The sequence below is a fragment of the Thamnophis elegans genome, chromosome 15 (genome assembly GCF_009769535.1).
Source record: "Thamnophis elegans isolate rThaEle1 chromosome 15, rThaEle1.pri, whole genome shotgun sequence".
In the NCBI taxonomy this organism is placed as follows: domain Eukaryota; kingdom Metazoa; phylum Chordata; class Lepidosauria; order Squamata; family Colubridae; genus Thamnophis; species Thamnophis elegans.
In genome coordinates this window covers 23,063,286-23,087,604 of record NC_045555.1, presented here as the reverse complement: position 1 = coordinate 23,087,604, position 24,319 = coordinate 23,063,286, and the positions used below count along the sequence as shown (strand labels likewise).

The following is a 24,319-nucleotide window of genomic DNA, read 5'->3' as shown; positions in this document are numbered from 1 at the left end:
TCAGGCTTCAGGCCCGGTTACAGCACAGAAACCGCTTTGGTCGCATTGATGGATGATCTCTGGAGAGCCAGAGATGAAGGATGTTCCTCCATCCTGGTCCTCCTTGACCTCTCAGCGGCTTTCGATACCATCGACCATGGTATCCTTCTGCGACGACAGCGGGAGGTGGGAGTGGGAGGCACCGTGCTACGGTGGTTCTCCTCCTACCTCTCGGACAGGTCACAGTCGGTGTTAGTGGGGGGGCAGAGATCGTCCCCTAGGCCCCTAAATTATGGGGTGCCTCAGGGCTCGGTCTTATCCCCCCTACTATTCAACATCTACATGAAACCGCTGGGAGAGATCATCCGCAGGCACGGGATTAGATACCATCAATATGCGGATGATACTCAATTGTATCTGTCCGCCCCGTGCCAACTCAATGAAGCGGTAGACGTGATGAGCCGGGGCCTTGAGGCCGTTATGGACTGGATGAGGGTTAACAAGCTTGTGCTCAACCCAGAAAAGACCGAGTGGCTGTTGTGTTTCCCTCCCAAAGATTTGGCTACTATTCCACCACTCAGGCTGGGGGGTCAAATTTTATACCCCTCAGAGAGGGTTCGCAACTTGGGAGTCCTCCTGGATCCACAGCTGTCATTTGACCACCACTTAGCGGCTGTGACCAGGGGGGCATTCGCCCAGGTTCGCCTGGTGCGCCAGTTGCGACCCTACCTGAATCGGGAGGCTCTCACAACAGTCACTCGGGCCCTTGTGACCTCTAGGCTGGAATACTGCAATGTGCTCTACATGGGGCTGCCCTTGAGGAGCATCCGGCGACTTCAGCTAGTACAGAATGCAGCCGCGCGAGTGATTGCGGGTGCACCCCGATTCACCCGCATTACACCTATCCTCCGCGAGCTGCGCTGGCTACCTGTTGATCTCCGGATGCGCTTCAAGGTGCTATTAATCACCCATAAAGCCCTACATGGCAGTGGATCTGGATACTTGAGAGACCGCCTTCTGCCAATTACATCCCTGCGACCGATAAGATCCCATAGATTAGGCCTCCTCCGTATTCCATCGGCCAGCCAGTGTCGGCTGGCAACTACAAGGAGGAGGGCCTTCTCAGCAGTAGCCCCGACCCTTTGGAACGAGCTCCCCGTGGAGATTCGTACCCTCTCCACCGTCCAAGCCTTCCGCATAGCCTTGAAGAACTGGCTCGCCCGTCAGGCCTGGGGATAGGATAGTTAACCCTCCCGAATGATGAATGTATGTTGCTTGCTATTTTATTACATGTTTGTCCTAATGTCTGTATTCCCCCTTCCCAGTTTTTGTGTGAGCCGCCCTGAGTCCCCTCAGGGAAAAGGGCGGCCTACAAATTCTAATAAATTCTCAAATAAATTCTCAAAATTCTCAATTCTCAAACTTCTGTTCCATTGGTTGATTGTACCCACTGTCAGAAAGTTCCTCCTTATCTCTAGGTTGAATCTCTTCTTGATCAGTTTCCACCCATTATTCCTTGTCTGGCCTTCAGACAATTATTCCTTGTCTGGCCTTAATGCTTATTACCTGTCATGTGCAAGAAACCAGGGCAGAGTTCAAAAACATTAAAAGTTTTATTTCACACTACCTATATCAAGAATCTGATCTACTAACAGTCAAGATGAATTGGTGCCAGGACTTCAAGGGCCCTTGACTGAGATCTTTTACAGGGTCATAGGGATTCCAAACTGATGATATGTTTGACGCCTCCCTCAAGCTCAGATTGGTCATCTTCTACATTGCCTTTTAAAAAGAGGACTTTTTCAAATGCGAATCCTTGCAATCCATTTCCATACATTATTGTATGCAATCTGGAATCTGGGCACCAGAATCCTCCAATTCTACTTTTTTAATCGGGGCAGTAAGAACAGGTGCCAGTCGGGTTAATTGTACTCAATAAGCTAAATACAATGACAAATTATAAACCAAATATAATCAGGAATAACCCAAAATTAACACAGTCGACCTGTTCTCCAAGCACCTGAAGGCAGGACAAGAAGCAATGGATGGAAACCAGAGGTGGTATTCTGCCGGTTTGGATTAGTTCACTCGAACAAGTAGCAGAAATCATGGGTGGCGCTGCGCACTCATCCCGGCTCTATGCCATCCCATTTAGGCACTTTCTTTTTAGCCAAAGTGCATGTGCAGAAGGCTGAGCACATGCACGGACACACCCACCCACATTTGCGAATCAGTAGGGAAGGTAAGTGAATGCCACCCCTGATGGAAACTAATCAAGGAGAGAATCAGCCTAGAACAGTGATGGTGAACCTTTTTTTTTAATGGTGTGCCAAAATTGTCTGTGTGCATGCTATTGCTTGCGCACGTGTTCCCACACCAATTCAATCCTCCCTGCCCGCCTGTGATGACCCCTCCCCAGGCTATGGAGGCTTTCCTGAAGCCTGTGGAGGGTGAAAACAGTATCCCCCGGCCCCCTGGAAGGCTGAAAATCAGTTGGCTGGCACGCACATGCTAGAGGTCCTCCAGAAGCTGGAAATGAATCATCTCCATACTTCTGGTTGGCTTTTTGGGGCCATTTTTCATCCTCCCCAGCCTCCAGACGCTTTCCTGAAGCCTGGAGAAGGGGAAAGCAGCATCCCCCAGCCCTCCGGAAGGCTGAAAATGAGTTGCATGCCATAGGTTCACTATCATGGACCTAGAACTTGCTTAGGCTGGAAATTTCCTGAAGGTGAGAACAATTAACCGGTGGAACTATTTGTCTCCAGAAGTTGTAGATGCTCCATCCATTAAGAAGAGACTGGATAACCATTTGCCTGAAATGGTATAGGGCTTCCTGCCTGAGCTGTGGGTTGGACTAGAAGATCTCCAAGGTCCCTTCCAAATCTGTTCTGTTAATTGAAAATTTAATTTAATTATAACCCTTGTGTTACATATTTAAGTGTACTGCTTTCTTGATATGGAACTCAGAGTGACCCGACAAATGCGCACATGACAAAAGCGCACCAACAAAACCGTGGTGAAAAAACCGCGACATCGAAATCAGGCCCACAACAGCGCGCCGACAAAGCTGCACCCACAAAACCGCGATTAGGGTTAAGGTAAGGGTTAGGTTTAGGGTTAGTGTTATTACGTTCTTTTTGCGTTGTTTGTTGAAGGCATGCTTTTGTCGGCGCGCTGTTGTCGGCTTGCTGTTGTGGGCGCGATTTCGACGTCATGGTTTTCTCGCTGCGGTTTTGTCGTGCGGCATTTGTCGGTGAACCGGAACTCAGTAGTTTTGGATTCTCCCCCCCCAAAAAAAAGTTGTGCTCTCATGAAGTACCTATTGTCTCTGAGTGTATATCCACAGTTGGTATATGTGTGCATATATCCTTTTTGATATACTAATTGAGCTGTCTCCTTAATCATTAGCTTTGAAAGATGTTCAGATCCCTGCATTCCTATAGACAGCATAATTTACCTCCCTTAGAAAAAATAAATTTTGTTGTAAGTTTCCTTTATTCTCTCCTGTGTGCAATAGCCTCCTTGGCTCCGCGTTGACCTAATGGGTAAAATTGCTCCACTCATGCTCCTAAATCCTTCTACTGTTCAACCTCTCTAATCCAGATCTTCATTTATTTCCATTTTGCTTTTTAGCCTATTGGTGGTTTGTTCTGTCAAAATGGTGCATGAGTTTTCAGATGGGTGCTGTGGCCCGCCAGCTGCAGCAGAGCTGGTGGCAGACTTTGGACAATGAGAAGGTTGGGGAGAAACTTGGGCTGGTTCTGGAGCCTGGGGAAGACTCTGATGGATGCTCAGGGTCGGACAAAGAGATAGAGCCAGGGCTGTCCGGCATTTCCCAGCCACCAGAGACACAGTTGCCTTTGGAGGCTGGGATAAGTGAGGAGGAAGAACAGCTGGGGCTGTTCCAGATGCACGTATGTGCAGAGAAGTTAGGAGAGGTAAACAACAGAGGACAAGGAATTGACTCGGGCAGCAAAGCAAACATGGATGCTGAATGGCCCCTGGCTGGGGAATAAATAGAAGGAAAGGGGAGTGGTGATCGTAGGAAACAACAGTTCGTATTTCTGAAGATTTTGCTTATTGTGTTTCATGACTGCTTGCCAGAACTCAATTTGCAGCCTTTAGGCTGGGAAGGCACGGCCTTGCACTTATGGTAAGGAACTGATAAGGTCTGCTGCTGCAGTTAACTCCTTGCAGGACTCTTTCCTGGACTTTCGATGGGTGAATGCAATTACCGTATTTTCACCCATATAACCCGCCCACGCAAATAACCCGCCCACGCGAATATCCCACGGGTTTTCGGGATCGTGTAAAATATTTTCCGTATACCCCGCCCACGCATATAACCCGCGACGAGTAAGAGAGAAGGGAAACAGCTGAGATGGGGGGGAAGAAACGGAGAAAGAAGCCTGCGCAAGCTGGGGAAGAGGAAAGGAACGGAGGAGAAGGAAACAGCTGAGATCGGGGTGGGGGAAGAAACGGAGAAAGAAGCCTGTGCAAGCTGGGGAAGAGGAAAGGAACGGAGGAGAAGGAAACAGCTGAGATCGGGGTGGGGGAAGAAACGGAGAAAGAAGCCTGCGCAAGCTGGGGAAGAGGAAAGGAACGGAGGAGAAGGAAACAGCTGAGATCGGGGTGGGGGAAGAAACGGAGAAAGAAGCCTGCGCAAGCCTCCGATCGTGTAAAATATTTTCCGTATACCCCACCCACGCATATAACCCGCAGGGGGGCGCTGTGCACGTAAAAAACGCATATAACCCGCGGGGGTTATTCACAAGCGGTAAATAAAGAGGGGTTTTTATTGGTGATGAGTCTGTTTCTTGCTTCTGCTAAGACTGGGTCGGAACAATGGGAAGCACCACTGTGGTTGGAGGTCTCCCTTTGTATACTCCTAATAGAAAATGTCTTCTATAGGCCACGCTGAAGGATGCTGAAGAGAGGAAATAATGTCACTGGGCAGTGAATAAATAGTCGCCTCCTCCATCTTCTTTAGCCATCACAGTCTATAAAACAGTGAGACAGAGATTAAGTGGCGATTCTCCTTCCTGGTAGGCAGATGAGCTCAGCTGTCATGTCAAGCCCTCACAGCAGATCTAGGTGTTGGGTAGGCGAACAAGCTGCAAATGTGTGTTGATGTGCATGCTTCATATAACATGCTGATTCTTATTTGATTGATGTGGTGCGTCTCCCACGCGGCCTGTGCGAACTTGCAAAGCCACAAAATGACGAGTTAATGCCGAAATCATCATCATCATCCTTGCAAAGCATCAAACCCTGGTTTACGCCCTGCCTCGAATCTACCCAGACTGCTTTGTTTATTTACAAGTCTCCTTTGTTTACAACCTTGAAAATTGTGTTGCCATAGTTGGAAAAAAAATTTTTTGCCTGCTTCTTTCAATAGGGGTTATGTCTATCTAGGTTGGTGTGAGTGAGGGTGCATGTAATTATTTATTAGGCAAACAAATTATTTGTTATTTGTTACGTGGTGTGAAGTAATTCTGCACTGCTCTCCGACACTGACTCTCTTTTGTGCTTTTGAAAAGCTAGCAGAAAAGGCTGGGGGGGGGGTGCGAGTGAGTGCCTGTGTATTTCTAAAGAGAGAGAAATGCTGCTGAGAACAATTCCTGAAGTTGAATTTATTATTGTTAGTGGGTATGATATTTCATGGCAGGAATGATGGATGACAACTTAAATTTGTGTCCTGAGAATGAAGGTGAAGTGTGCCAGAGTTATTTGTCTTGGGAATGAAGGTTGGGGGTCAGGCGGGGCTGGGGTGCCTGAAGGCACGAGACGTTGACAAATTCATCCTGCAGGGCTCATATCTGAACCTTTTTTTGTTTGGGATCTTGGCTATTCACTAAGCGACCTCCATCTTTCATGCTGACAGGAAGTGAGCGATGGGTTGCTGCCTTGGCGCTCCCTTTCCCACTAATTCTTGTCATTCTTGCCCTCCTGACAGGACAGAAACCCAAGTGCTTCCGGGTTCATTTCAAAGGGGAGGTTAAAATACGTATTTCAGCTCATCATCAGGCTCATCTTGGATTGACTAGAGCAGGGGTGTCAAACTCAATTTCATTGAGGGCCTCATCAGGGTTGTGATTTACCTCAGGGGGGAGGGGGGCGTGGCCAGGGTGTGCATGCCCAGCTCAGTGTCACTCTTGTCAGGGGCGCCACTGGTCACCCGAGTGATCTGCCAGTAGAAACAGCAAAGAACTGGCCCAGAGTGCTTCTGCCAGCAAAAATGGGCTCCCAAGCTCCGTTTTCAGCTGCCATGGACTCCTGCAACCCTTTGTCAGTGAAAATGGTAGGGCCGCGTGCAAGCTCCATTTCCACTGACAGAGGATTGCAGGAGGCTGTGGCAGCCGAAAACAGAGCTCAGGAGCCCGTTTTCACTGGCAGAAGCACCGCAGGCTGGTACATCACTGTTTCCATGGTGGCCAGATCTAAGCACTCCGTAGGCTGGATCCGGACCCCGGGCTTAGAGTTGACACCCCTGCATTGGAGGGTCATTTCCCCCCTTTCTTATTACAGATCCCTGGAAGGACTGCAGGCTTTCAGCAGCTTGGAAGAGCTCATTCTGGACAACAATCTTCTCCAAAGTGACCTCCACTTACCCAGCTTGCCACACCTTCATACCCTGATGCTCAACAAGAACCAAATATCCTTTTGAAAACAAAGGTGTGTGTGTGTACGAGGGGGGGGGGAGACTCTGCCAGCTGCCCAGTCCATCTTTCTGTGGCAGCCCCATGAAAGAATGTCAAATGTGGTTTTAGACGCAGGCAGTAAATACCCTGGTCTCCTTTTCCCTCCTTAGCCAGAAGGTTTACAGTGGTTCTTTCATAAGCAGGATGCCTTGGTCTCTTTTCCTCTAAAACAAGAGGGAGGGAAAGAGGTGTGAGGCTGTAGTTTGTGGCTCTGAAGGAATCTTTGTTAAGAAACTAAAAAAAAAAGTGGAAATAACAGCCAATTTTATTCGGGAAGAAGGAATCCGGCTGGGGTTTGGGTTTTTTTTTTTTTTTTTGATTCTGGAGAAGGCTGACCTCTAGTGGAAGATCGGATGCAATGAAACAAGGCAATCCAGAGGTTTGTGCATCCTGAATTCTTGATTTCCTTAGGAGGATTAGACTCAACGCTCAAGTAAGTAGGCACCAGAACAGCATTTCAGACAGTTGGGTGCTATTTGGTGCTGGGAAAGACAGCTGGCGTGTGGCTACTTTGGTACTTACAGGTTGTGTTTTGCTCATTCAAACCAGTTGAACTTTTGAAATTTTCCTCTATCCTTGGATATATGCACACATATATCTTTCTTGCAAAGGCTAGTAGCATGCAGAAGAAGCTGAGGAAGAGTGCATGCTCAGTTTCATTCTGAGTGTGGCATTGGCCTGGATCTGAAACTGTCAGTCTAGGTTTTTGAGATATTATCAGGATTGCAAAACTCTAGCCACGAAACTGTGAGGCCTCCAAGGATGAGAGAAGTAACAGCAATCGAACCGTTAATCGGTGTTAATGAATGCAATATTTGCATGCTCTAATACTGATGGGGGCCCCTTCATAAATATGTGTATTGTAATGATAACTATGGCTCTATTTTTTTTCTTAAAGCCATAGTTTATGTAAATTGGTTGAGTCTCTGTCATTTCAGCCACAGATCTATTAGGTTATTATTGTTCTTGGCCGCAACAACTTTTTAGAGGGAATGGAATGGAACAGAACAGAACAGAATATGGAATAAGAATGGAATGGAGTGGAGTGGAATGGAGTGGAGTGGAGTAGAGTAGAACGCAACACAATACAATGCAATGCAACACAACACAATACAATAGGATAGATTTGAACAGAACAGAATATAATGTAGAAATAAAATAGAATGTGTTTTATATTATATTATATTATGTATGTATGTATGTATGTATGTATGTATGTATGTATGTATGTATGTATGTATGTATGTATGTGATAGGATAGGATAGGACAGGACAGGACAGGACAGAAAGTAGACATTTTGGTCATTCACTGGAAAACATCCATTTGTAAAGCAAGCTAATGAAGTGATCAGCAACTGTAGACAATACAAGATGTTTACTCCAAACCCAACATCAAGAATCAGTCACTGAGGGATAGTTGAGCAGTACACTACTGATGGTCCTGCAGAAGACTTGTAAGGATATTGAGGCATCTCTAGAGTGAGAGGGTTCCAAAACAGAGAACTGCTGTAGATGAGGTTTCTCTTCCCAGCTGGGCCTCCATTTCGATCTTTTGTGGGAACTTCTCCCTCAGCAGCCATCTCCCTTCACAAACTCACGGAAATTCCACATTGAGGAAATATTCCCTACGGTAGTTAAAATATCCAAATTATGTAAAGTCAGATAAATCTAGTGAGGCCTGGAGACTGATAGGTGCCAAGGGAAATGGTAGAGATATCAGGCACCTGGGATTCTAATCAGGTTGCTTTCAGTCAAATTGATGTAAAAGAGGTAGGTGTGGTTCCATACTGAAGTGTGGAGACCATTTCTGTTGGCAGACTGTTCACTGTGTGGTTTGCATCAAATGCTTAAAAGACCCAAGACAGAATCAAAGTTTATTAGAGACTAGCTGATGACCCAGTGTTGCCCGGATATGGATTTATCCCAATCCTGTATTAGAGGGAGCCCCCTTGTGGAGTACTGTGAAGCCGTTACCATGGCAACTCCACTGTGCTGTATAGTGGAAGTCATTTGAAGGCACAACAGCCTGTATCTTAACAGAACGTGAATCCAAAATGCACACTATCACTGTCAAAAGTACTGTGACTTGACACTATGGATATAATTCAGTCTTTTTCATTTTGGCAGCCCAGGCATTCCAGAATTATGCTGGAGCACACCCACCCGGACATACCCATACATACCCTGAGGGGTATTAGAGGTGTATTACCCCCACAGCATTTGTTTTCATTGAGTAAATCATATGTGTAGCAAGGAAATTGCTCAAGGTATTCCAGAGTTATGCTGGAACATACACACACAAACACACACATACAGCCATTTATGGATGGATGGATGGATGGATGGATGGATGGATGGATGGATAGATTAGAAGTCTCCTGATCTAACCTTATGATCAATACAGTCCAATAAAGGGGAAAACAGTTTTATCTATGGAAATAAATATGATAATATGGCAATCTGGAGATTGATTACTTTTTGAAAGAGTTGAGAGATGTGGCTTCTAGGTCACATTTTTAGCTGTCTCTCTCACCCCTCTGAGAGAACTATGCATGCTAGGAAGAGAGGCTGTTTGAGTCACTCTTCATGAACTTCCTCTGCTGACCATGTTAAGCAGGAATTTAAGAAGGAATTAACTAGAATGAAAGGCATTCCATATAGTAGTGTTAATACCCCCCAAGGCCTCTTTGCCTGCAAACCTCTTAACTGGACAATCTACAGCAGATATTTTTGAAGAGACAAATCCTAGAATGGTGGTGGGAAAAAGTAGCCCAGCCTTGAAGTGCTAGCAACCTCCTAATCGGCTAAGAAATTCAGAATAATATGAATCATTTTACAGAGATCACTGTTTTCCTTTAGCATAACATCTTTTATAAGTTAGGTTCAAAAGAATGCAAGTAACTAAGAACCTTCTGGAGCTTTCCATTCATTGTTTGCATCTTAGTTTATAAAAGACCCTTCCTTGTCTTTCTTTTTTTTCCTCTTTCTTTCTTTCTTTCTTTCTTTCTTTCTTTCTTTCTTTCTTTCTTTCTTTCTTTCTTGTTTTCTTCCTTCCTTCCTTCTTTCCTTCCTTCTTTCCTTCCTTCTTTCTTTCTCTCTCTCCTTCTTTCCTTCCTTCCATCCTTTCTCTCTCTCTCTCCTTCCCCCTTCCTTCTTTTCTATCTTTCCTTCCCTCTTTCCTCTTTCTTCCTTACTTTCTCTCTTTCTTTCCCTCCCTCCCTTCTTTTCTTCCTTTCTTTTTTCTCCTTCTTTCCTTTCTTCCTTTTTTCTCTCTCTCCTTCATTACTCTATTTATTTATTTATTTATTTATTTATTTATTTATTTATTTATTTATTTATTTATTTATTTATTTATTTATTTATTTAATTCCTTTCTCACCCACAGAGATCTATTGGTTTTAAGGTTTATTCATTGTGTACTTGAAGATGGAAATCTGAACTGAAGCCATAAAAAGGGGGCATTCAATGAGTCCGTTTGAACAGGAAGCTCATGGGAAATTTCTTTGTAGCTGAGGAAGACAATGCAGGAGGAGGAGGAGAGGGAGAAGGAGAAGGAAGGAAGAAAGAAGATGCCTTTCCCCAATAGAAAATGATAGAAAGCTACTAAATCTTTACCACTGGGGTGCTGAACAATATCCTATAAAAGGTTAAAAAAACAAGTTGGAAAGAAGTTTTTCATAAGAGAGAGAATGACTTTTATGCTGTTGCTCCTTCGCTCTTATTTAAAACTCCTAAGGAAAGCCAAAAAAAGGGGGAGGGGAATTATTTGCGTTGAGCTCTGCATCAGGCACACTTTTGCCCTCCTATTAAAAAGGGGAGAGGAAACAATCTCCTTTCACAAGGATCTTACAGGGGCTCTTGTCTTGCATCTCTGCATTTCCTCCTCTGCCTCCCGCAAATAAGATGTAAATTGGTATGCATACAGTCAAGGAAGGTTTTGAAGGGCCAACTTCTGTTCCTGCTCCAGGGCAATGCCATGGCCCTTTAGTTATTGAGGTGAAAAAGTGGGGAATATTCCATCTGCACGAGATAACAAAGATAACAACAACCCATACATCAAAGTCAAAGACAAGCAACCCAACCGACCTGAATTTGTTAAGAAAGCCACATAATAATTGTGGTGACAAACTCCAGAAACAAATGGATGAAACAATGAACGGTTGATTGAAATCAATAATTTTGTGCCTGAAAGTTAGAGAAAGGACTTCATCTTAGGATGAACTTCACTGTAGAAAAATTAATGTCATTATGATTTGGCAGAGCGCATTTGGGGATTTGAGCTCTATGCGTATACTGTACTTTGTTTGTTTGCTTAGTAGTAGTAACCAAGATAATTACGGGACTGGAGGCTAAAATATACAATGAACAATTGCAGGAACTCGGCATGGCTAGTCTAGAGAAGAGAAGGACCAGAGGAAACATGATAGCAGTCTTCCAATAATTGAGGGGCTGCCACAGAGAGGAAGGGGGTGAAGCCATTTTCCAAAGCACCCGAAGGCCAGACAAGGAGTAATGGATGGAAACTGATCAAGGAGAGATTCAAAAATAGAGAGAAATTTCCTGACAGTGAGAACAATCCACCCATGGAACAGAAGTTGCCTTCGGAAGTTGTGGGAGTTTCACCACTGGAAGCTTTTAAGAAGAGACTGGACTATCATCTCTCAAAAATTGTGCAGGGTCTGCTTAGGTGAGGGGTTAGACTAGATGACCTACAAGGTCCCTTCCAACTCTGTTAATCTGTATCTAGTAGTAATAGTAGTAGCAGTAGTAAACATTGAATCCAAGTTTGAGATCATTCTTTCAAATATATTGTTAAATATATAATCTTATTGCCTCTATAGCTACATCTTGAAGCCATAGCCTTTTCCACCTTCACCCCATAACTTCACCCTCAAAGTTAGCAGGACTAGAATTTCTTTCCTGCTTCTTCATTCGTCCTCTGACCTGGGAAGATGGGGGAAGCCTGGGAATATCTGAGAACTACTAATTAGATCATCATACAATCCTTAAGTCCCAAAAAATTTATTCACTTAAACACACTGTCCACATTTGTAAGACGCAATGAAACTCTGATAATCCCAACTGGCAAATATATACAACATATAATAATAGAGTTGGAAGGGACCATGGAGATCTTCTAGACCAACTCCCTGCTTGAGCAGGAGACCCTATACCATTCTAGAAAAGTGGTTGTCCAGTCTCTTTTTGAAAACCTCCAATGATGGAGCACCCACAACTTCTGAAAGCAAGCTGTTCCATGTTTGATTGCTCTCACTATTAGGAAATTTCTTCTTAGTTCTAGGTTGCTACTCTCCTTGATTAGTCTCCATCCATTACTTCTTGTCTTGCCTTCAGATGCTTTGGACAATACGTTTACTCTCTTTTCTTTGTGGCAGCCGCTCAGATATTGGAATACTGCTATCATGCTACCCCTAGTCCTTTTTTCCCCTAGACTGGCCATACCCAATTCTTGTAACCATTCTTTGTATGTTTTATTTTTATCTTATACAAAAATGCAGCAAATTCAGAAGAATTTACGAATATTCACAGAATTTTAGATATAGAGCAAGGGTGTCAAATTCAAGACCCATGGGCTGGATGCAGTCTGCAATGTGGTCAGATCTGGTCCACGGGGCTGTCCCGGTCTACCCAATGCGAAGAGCAAAGATCAAGCCAGCAGTTTGGGGTGTAGCATCAAGCTGGCCAAGCCCACCCAGTCAGCTACGCCCACCTGGCTCCCCAAGGTCAACCACAGCCCTTATGCAGCCTTCAATGAAATTGAGTTTGACACACCTGATATAGAGAATGCATTAAATGAGGGGTCCTTGGTGCTCTCGGAGCTTGGTTGTTTGATTACCCAAATTAGATATCATCAGATGCATTCTTTTCCATATTTTTTTTGTATTACTTCCTTCTCTTTAAACTGGGTCTTTGTGCTTTCATAGCAGCTTCTTTAGTCAAGCGTTTCTGCTAACAAACTTAACCTATTTCCCAAGATGCCCCAATGGTATATTGAGGCAGTCATTTGACTCCCTTCCAAAATTCATTTTTCCAACCTGTTGTAATATATTTAGTGATGAATGTACTGTGAAAGTAACTGCCTGTTGCCATGTTGGAAAAGTTTCATGGCTTCAGCAGTCGCTAACCATTTCCCCATGCAACATCCATCACTTTGTCAAAGTTTTTAATGTTTTGCAGACAGTCGGCTAGGAATGAAAAAGAAGCGAAGAGGAGAACAAGGAGGAAATAAATCCTAGGATCTTTCCATTTAAGCCAAAGAAAGAAAGAAAGAAAAAGTATTTCTTCTGCAAATAATTAATGTTGCAGTTCTTTAAATGGCAATCAATATATATATCTATATACACTGCATGAGAACGTGTGGGTGGGTGTATTCATGTCCTCATGTGTATATATAGTGTGATGTTATATAATAAGATATGCTGGTGGGCAGAGTGTTAATTAGAAGTTTCCCTTTTATTAATGTCAAAAAATCCTTAGTCCATGATCTTGGACTATGTTGGTTGGCATGGGTGGGAGAGGCACAATATTGATTAAAAGCTTCCTAAACAACACCCCAATCAGGAAACTGCCAAAGAAGCCAACAGCGAACAGCCCAACCAAAGAATCTCTAACACCATCCCCACCAACATTGACTGGGCAAGACACTATGATATAAACTGACAGCAAACTGCACTCCTTACTAGCACCAATGATATTACCTAGCTGGGTCATAAATGTCTGCAAGAAAACAAGCAAGCTCAGAGAGCATCAAAGGCCCCACAGTCCTCCTCCTCTCTGCAAACCCTTTATCACTGATGATGTTACCTAATTGGGTCATAAATGTCTGCAAGAAACACACAGGCTCAGGACCTCACAATCATCCTCCTCTTCTTTCTTCTCCCCTCATCTCTGCTACCTTATTGGGTCATGAAATATCTACAAGAAAACCACCAACCTCAGAGGACCCCAGATTCTTCTTCCTCCTCCTTCTCCTCTCTGCAAACCCTCCTCCTTTCTAGCACTCATAATGTTACCTAGTTTGTAATGAAACATCTACAAGAAAACAGCCATGCTCAGGGAGCTCCACGGACCCTTCCTTGAACCCTTAATCTGCGTCCATGGATCATGTTGGTAGGGAGATGGCATGGTGTTCATTAAACACTTCCTACTTGTTTATCTATTTACTAGTCGATAACCCAGTGTTGCCCAGGTATATATTTATAGGGGGAAAAATGTGCGGACTAAACGTAATTTCTAATGTTGGATTTTCCCCCTTAGCAGAGCGAGCCCCTTTGTGGAGTACTGTGAAGCAGTTACCATAGTACAGCCTTTATTGTCATTGTGTATCATGTATACAACACAATTGGTTACAATGGCAACTCCACGGTGCTGTACAGTAGAAGCCAGTATGGCAATAGGGCACAACAGGCTGTATCTTAACAGAACACCCCCCCCCCAGGTGTCAAAGTTCCAAATAGCATCCAAAATAAAACAAGAGTCCAAGGCAAAGTATTGCTCAAAGTTCCAATTTATTAAGAGAGCCATGTTGGCACATCTGGGAAAACCCGAATCTGAAAGCTTCCCGGTTTTCCCCACCTAGTTGAAAGTTCAAGATCTTGCCCCCACACTCACAAGTCCATCCCATGGTTCAATCTCCCACTGCCATGCTGGCAGTTTCCCCCATCCCGTTCCGGTCAGGTGCAGAGGTGGAGAGACAAAGGATGACCTTGGCTTTCTAGAAAGAATTTTATTATAGCTACATAGTATGTACTCCTTAAATCTCTTCTCCCATTTTCCCACAATAGAAAACATATAGTAGAATAATAGAATGTGTGGCAGGCCAAAGATCCCAAAGAAAAGATGGCTGCAGGCCTGACACAAGGGGTGTTACAAGTGTCTTAACCCCACAGTATTTTTCTCCAGAAAGTAAGTCATCTGTATTCCAAATTTGGTTGAAACTGCTCAAGGTGTTCCAGAGTTATGCTGGAACACACACACACACAGACACACACACACACAGTCATTTTTATATGTATAGATTTATTAAAATTATTTGCCACTCTCTCATCACAATGGCATTCGAATCCTTAATCCATGTCCTGGGACCATGCTGGAGGACAGGGGTGGGAGATGTGCACAATATTGATTAAAACTTTCCCTGTTGTTTAACATCATGGAATCCTTAACCCACACCCTTGGATACATAACAGAGCTGGAGGGCTTGCTGGATCACTTGGCTGAAGTTGCACCTTCCCTGGAGTTCCTTAGTTTGCTGGGAAATTCAGCCTGTCCAAACGAGCTGGTCTGCAAAGACAAGGATGAGGGAGATTACCAGAGATACAGGTGAGTATCAGTTGGACTGTGCCTGTGGTTAACTGTGGCTCCTGAGATGAAATAGAAAATACTTTAGGGGAACTAATGGTCTATTAAATGTTCCCAGCTATGACACAGGACTCTTTTAGATGAGAGTACAAATCAATCAGGTGGTATTCAGCCGGATCGGACGGTTCAGGTGAACCGGTAGCGCTGACGATCAGCTGGCAGCACAGCTGATTCTCCCCCCTTGCTGTTTTACTTACTGTTGCTGACTTTGAAAGTAAGCAGCTGAGCTTCTAAATGCTCCACTTTCAGCACTGTGTGCAAGTGCTTTAAGTCCGTGCGCACACAAAGCACACACTCACCGAATTAGTTGTTAAATCGGCAGCATCCCACCACTGAAATCAACCAATGGAGTAAGATGCTCCAGTTCCAAGATCCCATATTTCAAAGAAGCTTTATTAGATCTTAAACTAGGATGTACTTCCTCCACCTTCTCTCATGCATGGGGGATACCAGTGTATCCCATTTTCTCAAAGCTAAGGAAACAGAAAGAAGTGGGGGTGTGGTGTATTTTCCCACCTGAAAACAGGGTCTGAGTCCCATTGAGACTTGCTACAATCTCTCACTGTCTGATATAAAAGTATCCAGTCCAGGGATTATCATACATTGGACTATTAAGAACAATTATATTGCATTGTGGGAAGAAATATCCATCTGGTTCAGTTCCAAGATGGGAGAAAGACACTGGAAACATGGAGGCTGATTATAAAGATGGTTTATGGATGAAGCAGAGCCACATGGGTTTGTGATTCTGGGCAGCTGACAAAATGGAGTTGAGAGTTAGGTAAAGGTTCTGCTCGCACATATGTGCTGGTCATTCCCATCTGTCCGAAGACATCTCTGTGATCATGTCATGACTAAATGCGAAAGGCGCACGGAACGCTGTTACCTTCCCACCAAAAGTGGTCCCTATTTTTCTACTTGCATGTTTTACGTGCTTTTGAACTGCTAGGTTGGCAGAAGCTGGGACAAGTAACAGGAGCTCACTCCATTACGCGGCACTAGGGATTTGAACCGCTGAACTGCCAACCTTTCTGATTGACAAGCTCAGAGTCTTAGCCACTGAGCCATCATGTCCCAAAGGAGTTGAGAGTAGGAGGTGGGTTATACCTTATTTTGGCCTTTGCACTTGAACATTCTATTCCTGTTTAAGAACATGTATTCTATTGGCTGTTGTTAGATTACTATGGGCCATGTAGAGGTTATGTAGGGGTCATAGCTGGCTCTATAGACAAAAGAGGAAATGTAAATGCTAGGTGTTTGAGCTAATTTTGCCAACCTTTTGTTTGTTGCTTATCTGAGTTTCTGTCTTGACTGAGTCCTTCTTAATGGATTACTGAATCTTCATTTCCAAAAGCTGGCTTCCTTAGTTTCTGCTTGGGGCAGGGAAATTGGGGCTGAATAGACTGGCCCAATCTTTCTTAATGGGTACAAAATATCTGCCAGGGGCTATTAAGAAAGATTGAGTCTGGTTTCTGCCCTAAAAGAAAAAAAAACAATGTTTCTCCATTAGGGTAATATAATATTCTGCATTTTTTAATATTTCCCAAAATATCTTTTGGGGGGGGTGTTGCTGGCTTTCTACAGCATCACACACTAAGTTGCTTCTGGGTTGAAAAGATTAGACGGAGACATCACCATTGCCCAGGAGATGCCCATGAAAGCATGCCCTTTCATGTCTCCAGAAGGAACTGGAGCAAAGGATGGGAGCTCACCCCAGCCCACAGCAGCACTCAGGTCTCGAACATGAATTTGCTAACCTTCAACCCAGGGTCCCAACCACACGAGACACTGTGGTCTTATAGAACAATTATATATAACAGAGGTGACCCACGGAATGCAATCTGATGATAAGTTCCCGTATGCAGATTTCATTAATATCCCCCCCATTGTATAAATTGTTCACTTCCATACAGTGCCTATGAGCCACAGTGGCGCAGTGGTTAGAGTGCAGTAATGCAGGCTACTTCTGCTGACTGCCGGCTGCCTGCAATCCAGTGGTGGTTTGCTGCCGACATTACTGCCAGTTCGCTGCGCTTTGCTGCGCCCATGTGCTCAGTTGTCTAATTGTTCTGTGAATGCGCATAACATTAAAAAGGACTAAAAAACATGCCAGCAACAGCATGGGTGACCAAGGAATCACTTTGAGAGCGTGGCCAGCCTGCTGTCCCTACCGGTTCGGCAATTCAGTTGCAATTTCCACTACTGGCTCATCTTGAAGCAGTGCGAACTGGTAGCAACCCTCCTCTGCTGCAACCTCACCAGGCTCAAGGTTGACTCATCCTTCCATCCTTCCAAGGTGGGTAAAATAAGGACCCAGATTGTTGGGGGTGATAGTCTGACTCCGTAAACCATTGTAAACGGCTATAAAACACTGTAAAGTGGTATATAAGTCTAAGTGCTTTTGCATTCCACCAGCTTTTCTTTGAGCCAAGATTTTGCAAATCCTATCCTCCTGATAATAGATCCCTACCAAGACAGTCATTCATTGCAAACCACTGACTCAGCAAAGTTCTCTTGGAAACAGCAGCACCACCCCAAACTCTCAACAGCCTCATGCATTTCCATAAATTATCACACAGGCAGCACCAAGCATCACCAATTAGGCTTTCAGGCTCCAGCCCTTTCTTTAAATTTGACAGCAAAATAGATCTGTGCATGATTTCATATTAGCATTCAAGGAAACAAGCAGAAAGAAAAAAGGGCCTGGAATATGCAGCGGAGCTCCCCAAAATTGGGAATGAATTGTTTCAAGAGCCCTCTTCCCATTTGTAATCGTTAAGCCAACCTAGCTATGTTTCTCTCTAGCCCTGTTTGGTATAATTGGCTGCCAGTGTTAAAGAACCATCAGAGCTGCTTTAAGACAGGAATTATTACTGCACTTTCACAGAAAACCATACATGCTGTGCATAATTTGTACTTCTTCAGTTGTCTTAAGGTGATATAGTCTATGGATATGTGGGGTACGTGAGCTCTTTTAACCATAATAGCAATATCAGGACAAAACAGTTTGGAATTTTATGCCTGTTGAATTTGCATGCTTCGTTGTGCCTGTGGGGGAGGCTGTATTGTAGAAGTTAATTACTTTCTATTTTCCCATCACAGTTTCAGCTTTTTAAAGTACTGGTCAAGGCTAAGCCTATTTTCTTGCCTGAAATATTAAATTATTCTTTAGTGAATAGCCCAGTTTCCAATTCTCACATGTGTTTACATTTTAGCAGCATGCTTTCAGTGCTTTCTTCAGTCCACCAAAACCAGAGTCTTAAACTATCTTCAAAAAAGCACGGTTGGACGAGAGGTGGTTTCAGCCGATTCTGCCCAGTTCTGGTGAACCGCTAGTGGAAATTTTGAGTAGTTCGAAGAACCAGCAAATACCACCTCTGGGTTGCCCCAGAGTGGGGTGGGAATGGAGATTTTGCAATATCATTCCCCCTGGAGTAGGGAGGGAATGGGGATTTTGATGTAACCTTACCCTGGAGTGGGGAGGGAATGGAGATTTTACAGTATCCTTCCCCTGCCACACCCACCAAGCCACACCACCCCCACAGATGTGGTAGTAAAAAATATTGAATCCCAATACTGGGTTGGACCCAACGGCAGTGCCAATTGTTGTCCTATTTTCAGGTTTGTCTTTTTTGGATAAGGTCATTGAGAAGCTGTTGGGCTATCAGAGGAAGCAGATTATGTGCGTCCCCCTTTTCGATATGGGGTCATATTTGGGCATAGTGCTGAAATGGCATTGATGAGGCTAGTGAGTGATCTCTGGTGGGACCAGGATGGAGAGTCTCTTTGGTCTCTTGGTGACCTCCTGTATCACTGATGGTGAACCTTTTTGGCACCAAGTGCTCAAAGTGGAATGTGCGTGCAGGTGTGCGTATGCACCAGAGCGCCAGAAACTCAAAGACCAGGTGGCTGGTGCACCCATGCCTGTTGGCTGTTTTGGGCTGTTTTTCGGGCTTTTCAGGTCATTTTCCCATCAAAAATGGCCTGAAAAGGGCTTGGAAAATGGCTTGAGAATATCCCAAAATATAGTTGGAAAACTGCCCAGAAAATGTCCTGAAAACATCCTGAAAACAGCCCGAAAAACTGCTGGAAAACTGCTCAGAAAATGTCCTGAAAATGTCCCCCAAAACAGCCTGAAAACAGCTGGAAAACTGCTCAGAAAATGTCCTGAAAACGTCCCAAAAAACAGCCTGAAAATAGCTGAAAAACTGCTCAGAAAATATCCTGAAAACATCCTGAAAAAGAGCCTGAAAACAACCTGGAAAACAGCTGAAAGACTGCTCAGAAAATGTCCTGAAAAGTCCCCCAAACAGCCAGAAAACAGCCTGAAAAACAGCTGGAAAACTGCTCAGAAAATGTCCTGAAAGCGTCCCAAAAAGCATCCTGATAAACAGCTGAAAAACTACCCAGAAAATCTCCTGAAAATGTCCTGAAAAAGAGCCTGAAAACAGCCTGGAAAACAGCTGGAAAACTGCCCAGAAAATATCCTGAAAAGATCCTGAAAAACAGCCTGAAAAATGGCCTGTTTTTTGACCATTTTCCAGCTGTTTTAAGGTCTTTTTCCAGCACCTGTGAAGAACAGCAGGCATGCCAGAAACCAGAAGAAAAGCTGGCAAAGTTGCACATGCCCACAGAGAGGGCTCTATGTGCCACCTCTGCCACGTGTGCCATAGGTTCACCATCACAGTCCTATATCATCAGTCATAGCATTCTTTTGAACCTGCTCAGATGGTTAGGATATGGGGTGCATGGTGCTGTAGAGGTTCACTTTCACCCAGGGTGAGTTCCCTTAAGTCTTTCTGGAGTGGGAAAAAGGTCTGGATCTAAGCCCCTCCTTTCAAATTCTCATAGGGTTCTCCCTCTTCCTTATTTTCATTCCTACTTCACATCTCAACCCCTGGCTCACCAGGAGATGCCATCAGTGTCCTTTCTCACTGCTTGGAGGTTGCAGCGGCCTAGATGGTTTTTTTTTTAAAAAATGTTAATTTCAATTTGTTGTTCACCCCCTGACAATGTATGTCTAGGGACAGCCATATAAATTGGATGGAGAGATAAAAGAGAAAAATGCCACTTTTCAAATTACATTTGGCTTAAACATTTGCCCAAAGACTTGCCTGGATCTCTGACTTGTCTATTTGGAAATATTTGAAACAAAGAGAAATCTTCAGAGATAGCTTAGCTGGAATCTGAATCCTTTTAAATTGCTGTTCTAAGACATTTTGCTTCTCATCCAAGAAGCTTCTTCAGCTCTCCAGCTCCTCTTATAAGCTCTGAAGAAGCTTCTTGGATAAGAAGCAAAACATCTTCAAAGAAAAACCAGAAAGTCCAGTTGTCTTGAAAAAAAAAACACCTTTGGGACAACCATGACCTGAATGACTAAGAATCTCCACAGAAATTAAGACTGGAGGGTGTGATACAGAAGGTGGGCCTGTAAAAGAGGACACATTTCTTCTAAAACTTCAAAGAATATAAGAGAGTGGAGCGAAGAAAGAAAGAAAGAAAGAAAAGAAAGGAAGAAGAAGGGAAGAATCAGGGCACAGTTTTGTGAATAACTCTTTCTATAGCAGCAGAGCCTGGGCTGGAGTCAAGAGAGTATATAGTCTAGAGTCCTTATGTTCCCACAAATGTTCTAAGTCCAACCCCTCTGGAATTCCATTGGCCCTTATTGGGTGCCAGTTCAGGGTTGAACTAGTTGAGTACACTGATATGTATAAAGGTAAAGGTTCCCCCGCACATGCATACAAGTCATTTCCAATCTAGGGGGTGGTATTCATTTCCATTTCTAAGCTGAAGAGCTAGCGCTGTCCAAAGACATCTCTGTTGTCATGTGGCCGGCATGACTAAATGCCAAAGGTGCACAGAATGCTGTTACCTTCCCACCAAAGGCGGTCCCTATTTTTCTAATTGCATTTTTACTTTTTGCTTTTGAACTGCTAGGTTGGCAGAAGCTGGGACAAGTAATGGGAATTCACTCTGTTACGCAACGCTAGGGGTTCAAACTGCTGAACTGCCGACCTTCTGATCGACAAGCTCAGCATCTTAGCCACTGAGCCACCGCATCTCACACTGATCTGTCTAGGCACAAGCAAAAAATTGACTTAACTGAAGTTTAACCCTGATTCTTCATGCCTGACAGTTTCTGACTACATTCAGTGTGATGATCAGCAATGATACATGGCTTTGGGGCGGATTGTCAAATGGCATGTGACTATTCTAGAACACGGGTCCCCAACCCACAGTACATGGACCTGGGTGTCGGCATGCCAGAAACTGGGCTGTGTAAACCACCACATCCCACATCTGTGGGATGCAGGCAGCATGCAAAATGACGCCTCTTCCAGTCTGCAGATAAACCTCTTTCTCCATGGAACCAATCCATAGTACCCAAAAGGTCAGGGGGCACTGTTTGGTATACTTCGTTAGATCTCTCAAAGGAGCAGGAATAACAGAATAACATAATTGGAATAAACTGTTCTGATCCAGGCTTCCCAAGAGCATGAAGCAAATTCCTTGTAACAACAAAAATCCCCTTATTAATTTGCTGTGAATTCTACTCATTCACATCCAGCAAAGTCTTTCAAGGGAGAATTTACAGTCACAGATCTTATCTGTCTTGGAGAGCTGACAGGCCGACATCTACAAAACTTGGAAAGGAGTCTCAGAGAATCACGAACCAATTAAGTGAACTAATTGTCTCTTGCAAACTCCCCTCCCCTTTCGCTCCTCTTTTATTTCCTCTGTGAGGGGCCATTCATCGTCCACCTGTGGTCTTACTCCCAAGTCAGCCCCTGTTCTTTAGCTGTTCCCTTCATCTGGGAACTCTGTGCATGTGCAAACTGGGAACAGGTTCCACCTGTTTGTCTGCCTCACTGATGTCTGACTCCGAAGGCAGCTGATATCTGTCAGACGGCCTTGGCCCCATCTCATGCCCTAGGTTCGCCATCATGGGTATAGGGTCTCTCGATTGTGCAGGGGGTTGGACTAGAAGGCCTCCAAGGTCCCTTCCAACTCTGTTATTCTGTTGTTCTAAATCTGTTTTCTGAATTGGCCTTTGGGCCAGATTTGGGATCACTGCCCATCTGTGGTATCTACTAGCATAAGGGAAATAAATACTACTACTGGCATATCACATGTATATTCTGAGATGCTGCATCCCAAAAGTTAATTATATTATTTCGGAGTATAAGATATATGATCTGTACCATAATGTCTTCAACAAGTGATACAGTTCAAATCTGGAAAGGGAAACACTGATGTTTCGTTTATGCTCAGCACATGAGCTATAATGATTATTCCTCGTTGAGGGTTTCCGATATTTTTTTAAAAAATGCATTTAAAACTATAGTCTACAGATTTGTTTGCATTTGCACATGCCAAATTTCTACATTTGGGCTAAATATCTTCCCACCACCCTAACCTTAAAAACTGCAAAGCACCAAAATCCAAAATTGTGGTTTCGTCGTGTAATTTATGAGATATGTTCACCGCAGAATTCCTTAAAAATGAATGATATCTTTGTAGTTTACTGTTTTTCATTTTAAGGACATTTTTCTGACAATGCCTAGCCTATTAATCATTTAAGCAAAAGGAACTTCTTAAAGGAGCTGTTCAGAGGCAAAGGCTCCATGGTTCATTTAATGCTGTCTAGGAAAAAAAACAAATCCAACCCTCGTTGAGTGACATTCTCTGCAGTTATGTGATGTAATATTTATAATATGTCACACAGCCATACATCAAAACAAACATGTCTGTTGTTGCATTTGTTAGCAAAATGTTGATTGTTGAAAAGAAAAAGAGGGTCAGGATAAGCATTAGTGCATTATTTATGGCAGGTCATTATATGAAAACTTGGAAAACTGTAGCCATTGGGGTTGGGGAGAATATTGTTTCTCTTGGCCTAAACTTTTCTGAGTTCTTTTAAATTAATTTGATTGTGATTTGTACCGTATCAGATTCCACGGAAAACCCAAGTTAATGTCTCTGTTGCTTTCTGCTTTTCCTCTGTGTTAGAATTTCTTGTTTTCCTTGCAAACGAAAACAAGTATTAAGCAAAATGCATCATATCATTGCAAACACTATCAAATTTGTCAAGGCACCATGACTAGGGGCTAGTATTTAATAAGCAACATATAAAAAGCAATGATCAAAGATTAAATAAATAAAACAGAGCTAAAATTCAACATCAATCTGACTAAGGGGCAGACAAATATCAAACCATATATTTTTAATGTCGTATCAAATGTTTTCCATCCACAAAGAAATAAAAACAGAGGGATGTGTTTCTTTTGCTGCCCCCCCACTTTGCAAAATCTGAAGACTTTGACACCAATGAATATTTATAAATCCATCTGCAACTATTTATCATAAGTTGCTGGGTTATGATGCTCCTTAATGTATGAATGCATTGGTGGGATTCAGCCAATTTGCACCTATTCGGGAGAACCAGTTGTTAACTTTCTAAGTAGTTCAGAAAACCGGATGTTGGAAGAAATCTCATTTCTCATCCACTTTGCAGGGCTAATCCTGTAAGGAAGGCAGGAAGGAAACATTCTGGTGTTGTTTCTAGTCTAATCTTTCTTGCCCTGCTTACAGAAACTACCTCTCCAGTTAACCCTTATTACATTGTAACAGCTAAGGTAAAGCGCCCATCGACCTGACTGACGTTGAGTTGCCACACCCACCTAATCACATGACCACTGACCCACGCCTACCCAGATGGTCATTAGGACAGAGAACCGGTTGTTAAATTATTTGAATCCCACCACTGCATGAATGTATCCTAAATGACCCATTCTGAAGTCTATGCTGATTTTTGTTCAATCCACTCTGGGTGTACTTTTTATATGATGTAAGCCTAAAAGCAGAATAATGTGAAATAAAAATAAAATAAAGAGTTCTACCTAGGGCCATGATGGCGAACCTATGGTACGTGTTCCACAGGTGGCGTGCGAGGTGTTGCCCTGTCAGCTCCAGCACACATCCATGCGCTCAGCCAACACGCAAACCGGATATCGGAAAAGGGCCATTTCTGGCCTCCGGAGGGTCTTGGGTGGGTGGGGGGTGTGAGGCCATTTTTGTCCTCCCCAGGCACCGACAAAGCCTCTGGAGCCTGAGGAGGGTGAAAAATGGGTCCACCATTCCATTGTGCGCCAAAAGCGGGGGAGGGCAGGGGGGTTGTGCATACACATGCAGGGGTGGGGTTGCGCGTGCATGCACGGGGGACTACACACATGCACAGGGGGAGGGCATATAGAATT

The 24,319-nt window shown here is 43.8% G+C and overlaps 1 protein-coding gene across 1 annotated transcript in view; it reads left to right on the top strand.

Annotated features, from left to right (window-relative positions):
• LRMDA (leucine rich melanocyte differentiation associated) overlaps positions 1 to 24,319 on the top strand; it is a 978,066-nt gene that overhangs the window by 558,177 nt on the left and 395,570 nt on the right. The window contains exons 3-4 of the mRNA XM_032231521.1: positions 6,508 to 6,634; positions 14,884 to 15,023. Of these exons, the coding sequence (XP_032087412.1) occupies positions 6,508 to 6,634; positions 14,884 to 15,023 (267 nt within the window). The remainder of the gene's footprint in view (positions 1 to 6,507; positions 6,635 to 14,883; positions 15,024 to 24,319) is intronic.